The sequence below is a fragment of the Marmota monax genome, unplaced genomic scaffold (genome assembly GCF_021218885.2).
Source record: "Marmota monax isolate L192 unplaced genomic scaffold, Marmota_monax_Labrador192_F-V1.1 WCK01_AAM20220418_F8-fsc00007, whole genome shotgun sequence".
Lineage (NCBI taxonomy): Eukaryota > Metazoa > Chordata > Mammalia > Rodentia > Sciuridae > Marmota > Marmota monax.
The window spans coordinates 24,775,335-24,787,381 of record NW_026692781.1 but is presented as its reverse complement, the minus strand read 5'-3'; the positions used below and the strand labels follow the sequence as shown (position 1 = coordinate 24,787,381).

At 35.1% G+C, this 12,047-nt stretch overlaps 1 protein-coding gene across 2 annotated transcripts in view; it reads left to right on the top strand.

Moving 5' to 3' along the window:
- Tmeff2 (transmembrane protein with EGF like and two follistatin like domains 2) overlaps window positions 1-12,047 on the top strand; it is a 256,946-nt gene that overhangs the window by 179,586 nt on the left and 65,313 nt on the right. For both annotated transcript variants that reach the window (XM_058580335.1, XM_046447438.2), the window contains exons 6-7: window positions 10,517-10,665; window positions 11,403-11,462. In XM_058580335.1, the coding sequence (XP_058436318.1) occupies window positions 10,517-10,665; window positions 11,403-11,462 (209 nt within the window). The remainder of the gene's footprint in view (window positions 1-10,516; window positions 10,666-11,402; window positions 11,463-12,047) is intronic.

The window sequence follows — 12,047 nt, the reverse complement described above, 5'->3', positions numbered from 1 at the left end:
ACATTACAAATAAAATTAAAGCAACACAATGCTTTAATCATACTTCCCACATTGTCTTTCTAGGTTTAGGGGACAGCACCCCTCTAAACATTATAATTATATTTTTTTGTTTCTCAAGTAATGAAATTTATGATCCCTTGTTATATATTTCAAATATTATTTTAAGGAAAAATTAAATTGACCCTAAAATCAGTAAGGGAAAGGTAAAGCAGGATATAATCACAAAAGGAAATCACTTCATAGACTGTAATGATGTTCATACTAACTTAATTTAATCAATGTTTCATTTTTCATGCTCAATTATAAAAAGCATAAATTTTTGTAACTACAAGTTATGAAATAACATGTTACAAAAACACCAAATATTAATTCCATGAGGATCTGTTTTAAATGTACAGAGGCAATCTTATTTTTCCTAACTTTATATTATAAAAACAATAGGATCTACTTAAATTTTCTGAACAGGTATTTTTTTGTTGCCATATACTACCCATCATTCAATTTATATACACACATGTGCACATATGTACACTCACACATACTTATTCACTGCTTATCTCTGAACTTCTGAGAGTCAAGGAATAAAGAAAAACTAAATAGGCCTTGTAGCTCACATTTTCTAATAAAAAGAGACATGCCATATCATCAGGTGAGACTAGCTTTTTTCTTCTGAAGAGAATCATCATGTCTTCCTTATGAATGAATAAATAAATATTAACTGAACAAATGAAAACCAACTGAACAATGTAATGAACAATACTTATGAACTAGAAATTTTACCAAAATACAGAGCTACAATTTATCTATTGTTTCTTATCTCTCCTGAGTGAAATCCCAGGGCATAATGTGAAACTGCAGTTTTTTGGGAAATCTAGACTGTAATGATGTTCATACACGTTTACTCCTGAGACCTTTTGTCAAATGAGAGCATGCCAGAGGGTCAGTTTATAAATAGAAACCTGAAACCATCCCACTAGCTATGGTGGATGCAGGAATCCCAGAGCTCTGCCTGGAGAAAGGTACTAAACATTCAACAAAATCATGACAGAAAGGACCAAGGGGGAATGTAGTGCATCTTGTTATTGAAATGTGATTTTTCTTTCAGTAATTTTATTGCATGCATTACTTTTCCTTCCAACTTTGTATTCTGAGGTTTTCATGCATTCTGACTGTGGTATGTATCAAGACACATCTAGTCAGACCAACCACACTTCTTGGTAATCATAAAGTCACCCTTGGTTATTGAATGTATTTTCCAGTATAATGAACAAGAGCATACATGATGCTAATGAGGAATTTTGCTTCAAGAAACTTTTAAAAATGTTCATGAATAAAAGGAATAGTTTACTTTGATTATTTTAAAATGTAAATGCAGTTGCTTTAAAAAAGAAAACAAAAAGATAATAACCCTGAGAACAAGGCAACTGTTTGCAACAACAAATCAAGATTGAAATCCTGTTTTAACTCCGTCATATACAAGAGCATGTGAGCACTTGGAGCTTTGGAAGGAGCCTCGTTTGCTCACTGAAACTGGAATTCATCAAACTGTCACTAGGGTTTTGTTTGGGTCTTTTTAAGTCACTCCTGGAATCAGTCAGGCATACATTAACACAAGGAATAATCTCCTTAAACTGTAGTGAAGGGTTGCTTGCCTGGCAACACGTCATGACAGAGCCCTGTCTGACCTTGACCCAAAGCAAAGACGGAAAACTCTCCCCATAAGGAAAGGAAGCCTTCCCGGGTCACACACAGCTGCTGCTTCTCTAAGTTTCCGATTTGGAACACAACAGCAGGGCAGGAAAGAAAGCAGGAAAGGGAAGATCAGGAGGGGCCTTGTGCTAACATCTCTGCCTTAGTATTTCACTGTGCTGTGCCTTAAGTAGCAAGCTGCTGAGCCCTATCGATTGATTCTTCCTTTTCTTCCCTTATCCTGGACTTTCTGCACATGTCCCTCTTACCGTACAAACAGTAGCCTGGTAAGTCCTCCACCCACTCTCCACTGCTTTAAAGCACCTCTTTTATCATGTTGACCTTCTGGTCACCCTGTGTGCAAAAAGCTTTCAGGACTCCCCATTGCCTAGACAATAACGACTCCTCCCAGGATTGGAACCGAGGCCCTATGCAATCTGTCTGGAGTGTGGTGTGGCCTCTTCTGATGGGAAGCATTCATTCCAATCAGACTGGTCCCTTCGTGTCCTCACAGCACTGTCTGCCCACACACACTTCCCCGTGTCCTTCACTCCACCACTTTTCATCTAAATTTTACCCATTTTTCCAGACTCTCCACCTTCCACCTCTTCTGTCCTATCTTGTGACTATTAAACCAGAGAGTCCTGAGGATGTAGGAACAAGGTGCCAGGCACAGGGAAATCTCCTCCATTCCATAGTTTCATCTCCTTTTTCACCAATTGGTTTTGGTTTTATTTGGTAAACCGAATCTGCTGAATGCTCCACCACTGATTTTTTTTTTTTTTTTTTTGTACCAGGGATTGAACTCTGGGGTGCTTAACAACTAAGCCTTATCCCCAGCCCTTCTGTGTAAGTGTGTGTGTGTATATACACACACACACATACACACACACACATAGTATGTATTTTTTTTTTCAAGAGACTGGGCCTCACTAAGTTGCTGAGGTTGGCTTTGAACTCATGATTCTCCTGCTTCAGCCTCCTGAGCTACTAGGATTAAAGGTATGGTGGCGATTTTTTTTTTTAATCAATGCATTTAGTCACCTGCCTGTGTCACCTGACACCATATGCATACTATCTGAAGTATGTGCTGTATTAAAAAAATATAATAATAACCTTCTAATCAATATTACTAAACCATGGGCTTACAAAAGAATATTGAATTCCTTCCAATGGAATGAACAGAAGAGAAGTGGCTAGAACCAGAGTAGATTTCTCTATAGCTGACAAGAGCCATATGGGGTAGAAAGGGCTTAAGATCTTGCTTCAAATGCTAACTTCTGAGTCTTACCCCAGACCTATAACATCAGAATTTCTCATGGTGAATCTTATTTACACAAGCTAAATTTGGAAAAAAATTTAGGTCATCCTAGAAGGTGGAAAGGAGTAATTAATATCATTCAACTCTCCATGGCACTCATTAGAATCACCTGTAGCAATTTTAGCAACTTCAGTTCCTTGGACCTCATACAAGACCTTTGAAATCTCTGAGTTGGGCCCAAGTAGGTGGGCTTTTGAAGTATTTCATAAAAGGTTTAGATCTGCACCAGGATTATAAATTCAGATTAGAAAGTCAAAAGGTAATGAGGACCAGTATTTTTGTGTGTAATATTTACTTCTCAGAAGGTTTGGTAGGCAGTTTGGATGCATTGGTCCATTTAGTTCCTGCAATCCTGGGTAATCTCCACTTTCATAGGTGCAGACTCTAAGGCTTGAGGAAGATCAGAAACAAGTCAGCAGCCACCCAGCTAATAAATAACCAAGCCTAGATTAAACACAGGTCTATCTGATACCAAATTCCAAGCTCTAGTCACATTCCCCATCTACCTTTACTGACTTAGACATTATTTAAATGTGTGGCCATCAGTTGCTCTCTCAGCAATGACACTATGTTAAACATTTGATTGTTTTGGGAAGTCCTGGCACCACTCAGAGAAACGTTTCTTTTGCTCAGATTTCCTTTGACTGGCTATTTATTATTCTAGGCTTTTTCAGCCAATGAGCTTTAGTATTACCAAGACCTTCCTTATAATAAGCCAACTTTTTTGGTTCCTCTGCTCTCTGAGAGGATGCACTCTGTCCCTTGAGGATGTCCCCTTTTTTTCTTTTTCCCATCCCTTCTAATAAACTCATGCCTGTTACTTTGAAAAAAAAAATAATAAGACAACTTTTATGCTGTATCTCCTTATGAAAGATCAGTATTAGTGACAGCTGAGCTTTCTCTGCGTATGAGATAAGCCTGACCACCCTTGGAAAAACTCAATGCAGCCCTGATAATGCTTCTAGAGAAAGGCATTGTCCCTTTCCTGCTAGGTTTCAAAACTAAAAGGATTGCCCCCTACAATTTTTTTTTTAAATGTCACTTGAGTAACATTAGGAGAGACTTACTAGCTTAGCACTCAGTGTGTTTTTCTACCCTTTGTACAGAGGGTTTAATTTTCTAGTGCATTTTCACATTTCTTGCTGTATTTTTTTCCCCTCGTAACTCAGAGTCATTCCTGCACTGTAGTTTCTTCTCAGATAAAATACTTATAATCAAGTTCCATCAAAAGGAGTGACATGAAAGTTAATGAGTAAATGGGCTTAAAGTATCACAGAGTCTTGAATGAAAGGTACACGCCGTTTTTACTGTTATTAATATAATGCAGCTCATCCATTACGGATCTGATGATGAGCACAGACAGTGGCTCTGACCTCATTTACTGGCCAGGCCAGAGAGGGTCTATTTAACTGCCCCAGAGACAGACAGCTTAAAGGAAATAAACCACCTTCAGAGTCAAAAAACAACCCAGATAGCCAACCTCACTGCAGTGTAACTGGGTGCTTTAAAACTGGCCAGGAATGTTATCTAGTCAAAATACGGCATGGACACCAAGTCAAAGACCTTGAGAGAGGAATAAGTGACAGCCATGTATAATAGATGAAACAAAATCTAGTGAAATTAGAGGGCAGCCACAAACCAGACACATGAATAAGTAATTTGCTAGCTGGCAGGGTTTGTATCCTCACACTCTGGTGGATGACAAGGCATTCCTGAACACATGGGCAAGACTCCTTTAACTCCTTGTAGATCATCCTTGGAAGAGTCATTTCAAGTGAGACAGGGAGCTAAATTAACGTCAAACCACCCAAAATATTCATGAGACAATTATAAATGTGTGTGACTTGTTTTAGGGGCTGCCTTTTCCTTCCTATAATTTACTTTCTTTATTCCATCAAGTGATCTTTTCAAATCATTTCATATTTCTCTTTCTTATAATTCAGAGAGCTAAGGTTTTCGGTCAATGTTAATTGTCTCTAAAGGATTTTCAGAGGATAGTACTTCCACATAGAGGCACCCAAAATTATTATTTTCAAGTACAGCTGATTCTCTTTCTTTGTAGACGAAAAGAAAAGAGATCTATGTAATCGCAGTGTCAAAATGTCAAAAGACTGAGAGAGGTTGAAAAAAAGAAGAAAAGAAAATACACACACACACACACACACACAAACCTTAAAGGCATCCATACAGCCCTCAGCTTTACAAATTCTTGGCTCACATAAAATACTTGTGACATGCTGTAATTAACTAGTTACTCCTCTCAGAATGAATAATAATGCAATTATTCACCAAAAGCAGTGAAGAAGGGTTAGTTTCTGCTTTTAAAAATGTGTTCTTTTCATTTTTGTATAAAGAAAAATCCTGGATTAATTTACATAAACTGCTAAAGCAAAATGATTTGCAATTTCATTATTACACTATATGATAATTCTGTCACCGTTTTATCAAAGACTTATATTTCTCATTGGATGAAAGTATCAATAAACTGACAAGTTGCTATCATAGTTAAATTATAGTGGTGCCAAAAACTGTATCTAAAGATTACAAAATATAAGTAGTGGCCTGGCCAGTGGAAGCATCTCCTTGACACAATGAGAGACCAAAGTGTTTGAGGTCCTAAAGAACCAGTAGCCTTGCTGTGGAAAGACAAAGAAAGGAAGATGTGAGCCTTAGTTGTTTAGGAGCTGCAATCTCCTTGGTGGCCTCACGTGTGCCAAGTAGCACAAAAGTAGATGAGAATTTTCATGACTATATCCCCAGTTATCTCTCTTAGTTGTTGTTAAACCAAAACTCGTGAGACAGAGAGTTCTCTAAAATCAGAGGAATTATTGAGCAATTATGTACATTTGAGAGAAAAAAAAGAAAAAAGGAAGGTCTAGGTCCTAGGATAGCTTAGCTAGTAACAGCAACAAGGTTAGAGAGCAATTAGAGCTGTCTTCTAACTATAAAGTGAAGAGTGTTTTTAAAATGAAATCTGAGGAAATAGGTTTAAGTTGTTTGCACTGTATTTACATTAATTATTGATGAAAGGGGTAGGATAACCTGAAGCAGGAAAAATCTTGGGATAGATGGAAAGTCCATTCATTCATCAAAAGTACTTGGTGCTTTATGATTTGTCAAGGTTAATAGTTGAGAAAGTTCAAAAGTGGGGTGCAGTGGCACCTGAAATTCAGTAAACGGGGGTCTGAATCAAGCTTTCAAGTTTATATTTCCACACTCCTTTACTGACTACCATCCTCTAGTTACCCCACCCCACCCCTTCCAGTCCCTTTAAATTTAATTTAGGATATCCCAAAATGTTCCTCGGCAGTGCTGATGTCTAGCACAGGGACTGTTTTCTTGTACTCCTTCCAACTCCATCTGGCCATTCTCTCAGCAATCCATTCAACAAGCAATCTCAAAGACCATACAATACAAAGTGCTGGATACCAGGAATTCAAAGATAAGTAATATGCCTTTCCCTTGAAAAGGTTATGGAAAAGTAAAGATATAAATTGTTAAATAGGCACATTAACAGTGTAGTAAATGCCACCATGGAGGTAGGTGTGGGCCCACCCCACCGCAACATACACAAATCCATTCACTAATAGAAACAAGCAAAGCCCCTGTTCTCTTTGTATATAAACTTTCAGAAAGTTTCTGCTTCAAAGAATGCTGAGTCTTGGAAAAGATTTACTGCTAAAACCCTCAAATTGTGTAATTTCGATAAAGTCTATTGGAGTGTATTTTTTGTATGTGTACTTAAACGTCTGTTTTTACATGGAGCCAACATTATATAGCATTTTATTTAAGGATACAATTTCTGATGAACTGATGCTTTAAGTAGTGAGGGTAATGCCAATGAGATTGGTTATTCATTCTAAGAATAAATTATTCATTTATACAATCTTAAAACTAACATTCACCAATATAAAAAAAGTGATATAAAGAAAGGTTGATATAAAAAAGGTTGGATCACTTGTTTGGGTTGATGGAGACTAAGAGTCAATGTAAATTCATAAGATTACAATAAATATTCCAAAAAATAAATATAGTGTGTTTCAAATTTTGTTTATCCACAAAGTATCCCTTTAATCTGTTAATGATAGGAATCTATATCTGTTCTATTTTTTTCTTCAACTTTCAGTATGTAGAATAGTGCTGGCTCTGTTGTCAAACTGCCTAGATTTGAAATAGGCTTTTCCCCCTTACAAACCTGTGTGACTTCTTCAAGAATCAATTTTCTTATCTATGAGATGGAGACAGTAATAGTGGCTACTCTTTTTTGAGAACACAAAATTGTTACTCATTTGATTTAGTTATTTGTACAACATGTACTCATGGAAAGTTTAGTGTGTCCAAAGTATTAGAAGATTATTTAGTCTGTGTCAATAGAGGTCAAGGTGGACTTAAAATATTAGACTATGATCTTGGAACCCTGCCTGTGTTTCCAATTAATAAAGCTTCTAACAGACTTAGATGCACAAAATACAATAAGTGATTATATAATCAGAGCTAATTGGTATAATGGAAACAAATGATGGGTTCTTGGTAATACAGTCACAACATTTTCCTTTCCCAAACTGAAGTTTTCTAGCTATTTTAGCAAATCCTTGAAGCTATTTCCACATATTAAAAATAATAATAATAATCTTCATAGACTTCCTTTTTCCGGTGATTGCTGACATTCTCGAGAAAGTTTTGTTGTTGTTGTTGTTTACTTTTATACTGATTTATTTATTATATTGGAAGTCCAGCAAGTAGGAAAGAAAGAGGGAGGTAAAATGAAGGTATGCAATATAGAAAAAGACCAAAATGGCCCACGTGTGCATGAAGCTTATATCCCAGGAAAACTACATCTTAACTTCATCTCAAGGAATCTCTGTCCTCCATTTGAGATGAGACTAAAAGTCCCAGATATCTCTATCTTTTTCTTATCCATTTCCTGAAAGGCTTTATTTGAAGCAGCAAGAGCCAGAAATTTCCAAAGGGAAAACAAATCTTGAAAGGAGGCCCTAAGCAAGCAATGCTAGGAAAGGAGAGGGAGGACACTGTGGGTGGTGGGAATTCTGTGGCACTAACACCAAATCAGTCAAACTAGAAGAAGAATAAATAAAGGGGAAATAAAAGGAGTCAGCCAATTGGAAAGATGATTTATTAAAATATCCTGAATAATTGTTCAATTTAGGATTATGGCTTAATTAAGTGAATTTTTCTCACTGAAATATCGATTCTGGTCAATTCAACCAAACTTTCTCTTTCTCTTCTTATTTCATCATTTTGTTATATCAAATATATTTCAGAACTGTCAGTTATTTTGAGTCCAGATATATTTGGTATGCATTCCTGCATTTCTTTGGGCTTAATTCAGAGATATTCATAAAGCCCTTGATATTTTACTTTACTATTTAGGTAGATGAAACAACATATTTTTCTTTCTGCTAAACATTTATCTTCTTAAAAAGACTCTTGAAAATTAGACACATAATCAAACCTAAACTGGCTTAAAGGCAAAATGAACCACATTTTTTGTTTTTAGTTGTAAATGGACACAATACCTTTATTTTATTTATTTATCTTTCTGTGGTGCTGAGGATCAAACTTAGGGCCTCACGTGTGCTAGGCAAGCACTCTACCATTGAGCTACAGCCCCAGCCCCAAGCCACTTTTTTTTAAAATGCAAAAAGTCAAGTCTCCCCATTCCTTCTTTATTGAATACATATGGTGAAGGCACTCTGACATACTATCTCTTCTCTGGATTCTCTCTGGGAGAAGCAAAAGCTCTTTAAATACGCAGGCAGCTCCCAAGCTCGTTTTCAGAAGCCAAGTCTTAAACTCAGGTAGCAATATTCCTTGACATGATAGCGGAGGTAGGAACTCTGCTCCTCAACTAGTTAAGCATTTAGAGTTGTTACCATCTGGCCTAGCTATGTGTTGCTAAATAGGTAAATGTAAAAATAATCAAGTGCTCCTACAGCAATTATTTTACAAAAAGAAGAAGAAGAAAGAAAATAGAGAATACTATGTCACTGCATGATCACATTTCCTGCCAGCACTATTAATAACAATCTAGGTAATTCTAACATGTATGATGTATGAAATACACCCTGGTTCAGTAAACACACAGATCAAGCAGTGATTTCCCAAAAGTGAGTCAGGTACTTAAAAAATACAAAATCCCAGTCTCTACCCAGATTTACTGGAGCCCAGGACTCTACTTATGAATCTGTGTATTTATCTGGGAAATTCTAATTTACAACATGTGGCATTAGGGGGAAAGGGTTGGGTTTTAGCTTAACATATCTGTAAATGGATCCTTGTTCTACAATCAACTAGTTCTGATGTTATGTAATATCTGGGTCTATAAAGTGAATGTTGTGAGGATAAAATAAAACAATGTGTGTTAAGAGGCCAACATGTCGAAGGCTGGTTATTATTGTTATCATTATATTCCCAGCTCAAGTAAGATGTTCAGAGCAAACTGTGTGATTCACATCTTCAAATAGCATATAATCTCTGTAGGAAAATAATGTAAACATTAATAATAATTTTAAATATGAATTTATATTCTAAATCAGTAACTGATTTGCACACATACACACCCAAAATCACAATATTCTGAATAACAAAATAAATTACAGCATTAATTAGAAGAACATTGAAAAATCATATAAAGTATACTTCAAAATGTTTAATTTTTATAGTTTAGATGACCTAATTCTTATTAGTTCACCAAATATTGTTTAGATGCTGAAAAAATGTTAACATTATGAATGATTATCTACTCATTCATTATTTCATTATTTAAGTTGAGAGGTAGAAAAAAGGCAATGTATATCTTGGAAAAAATCCATAGGTATGGATCAAAGGGCCTAAGAGTTCCCAGAAATTTTATACAAGTGCTTGTTTATATGAGTATTGCCAATTTCTAGGAAGCAATTTATAGATTTTATTTCATTCACAAAAGGTTTAGTGACACCCAAAAATGTTAAGGACCACTGAAGATTCCCATTTAGCACAATTTATGTATGTTCTTCTTTTGAAGAAACTTCACTCATTCTTATATTCCAAATAATTTCCTTGTTTTCTCTTAACTGCCATCTGAGTCATTTCCTCAAGCTTTAAACATTGAGATACCCCGAGAAAGGAAAGAACAGTAAGGTTACAGTTTAAAGACTCTAGAGCAGCTTCATGAATTTCTTGGCCTATTCAAATTCTGCACACATCAGCTTGGAAGTTTATGTGCACAATTTAAAAGTTCCAGAGGCAGAGCTTAACTGATGATCACTTTCTGAAGTTTTCTCTATTCTTTTTTATCCCTTCTTCAATATTTTGAATTATTTTCTGTTGGTTCTATTTCTTCTCATCTCAGATAGAAAAGTGCAAGGAGCTTCCCTGGAAGAATACAATTAAATTTTACCAACCTGTATTCTGCCAAACTAGCAATTCTTCCCTTTGTGTTTTATTTATAGTGTGGTAACAATACTATTGATGTTACATATTTTTACTTCTCTCTTCTTCCTTTAGGTGTGTGTGCAACATTGACTGCTCTCAAACCAACTTCAATCCCCTCTGTGCTTCTGATGGGAAATCTTATGATAATGCATGTCAAATCAAAGAAGCATCATGTCAGAAACAGGAGAAAATTGAAGTCATGTCTTTGGGTCGATGTCAAGGTAATGTTCATACCAAACTTCATTTCAAAGAATGTTTTTAGTCTTTGTGCAGAAATGAAAAGTGAAGATAACTCCTTATTAGGCAGCTATTTCATTTCCAAAAGACAGTTCTGATTTACAATGGATGGTGTAGTCTACTACAGTGTTTGTGTTGATTATAGGTGTTTGAGGGTCTATCAGCAACAGTCTGCAGCTTTTTCTATATAATGGGACTATATTGTCACAGTATCATGGACACAGAAGATAATGTTCAGAAGATAACAGGCATTCTTGTTGCAAAGAGTAAAAAGAAAGTCAAAATGAATTTTAACAAATAATCTAAAAATTTGTTAGGAATCCTGAGATTAAAAGCAAATCACACCATTTTTATGTTGATTTAGTAGAAATATTCAAGTATATTTTAAAAAGCAGATATATGGAATGTTCTATTTCATTTTTTTGTTCAGATACAAACATTTGAGGGGTGGTTGATTTGTTATTCCTTTATTCAACTTATCTCAGTTATAATTATGAATTATCTCCTTGTCTCAAAGTTTAGAAAACTGGCATTATTTTCCTAATTTTTCCCAAGCAGAAATATGCATTGGAAATCTGTCTTTGTACACAGGTTGCTTAGAACTATAGTACAAAAAAAAAAAAAAAAAACTTTAACTGCAATGAAGATACTGCTGGGTATGTTTGATATTAAATATTTAGGAGGCAGTTAATCAATCTTTATTATTAATTTTTTAACACAGATAACACAACTACAACTACTAAATCTGAAGATGGGCATTACGCAAGAACAGATTATGCAGGTACATAAAATTTTATACTACAAAACATGAGCACTTCTGTAAGAATTCTAAGAAATCATTGTTTCTTATTTATCCTAGATTGAATCTTGCAAGACTTATGATATGAGCTGGTCTTCTCTTGTTTAATTCAAGCTTTCAATACACAAGAATAAATTTTTCTTGAAACAAATAACACATACTTTTTTTTTTGCCAGAGTTAGAGCAATTGTCAAAAATGTCAGTAAGATATAATTAAATTGTTTTGACAGTGCAAATGGTACAAATGACAAAACATTTATCAAATTAATGGGCATCGATGGAAATTAATGCAATTTTTGGCAGTATATTATAATAAATGCAAATGTTCTTATTTGAATTTTCACAAAAAGTCAACAAAGAAAAAGTTTGCTAGTCTGAAAAGCTAAAAGGATAACTACAAATAGTAATGTAGGCTGTCTCTTTAGATGCTAAATTAAAACAGTATGTATAATTTATTTTAAAAAATAAAATCCTTTAATTTATTTAGAAACTAGACTATAGCTACTCAGACATGCAAAATCATAAAAAATTCTATGCAAAAAAATATAAATCTTTTGCAACTATAGA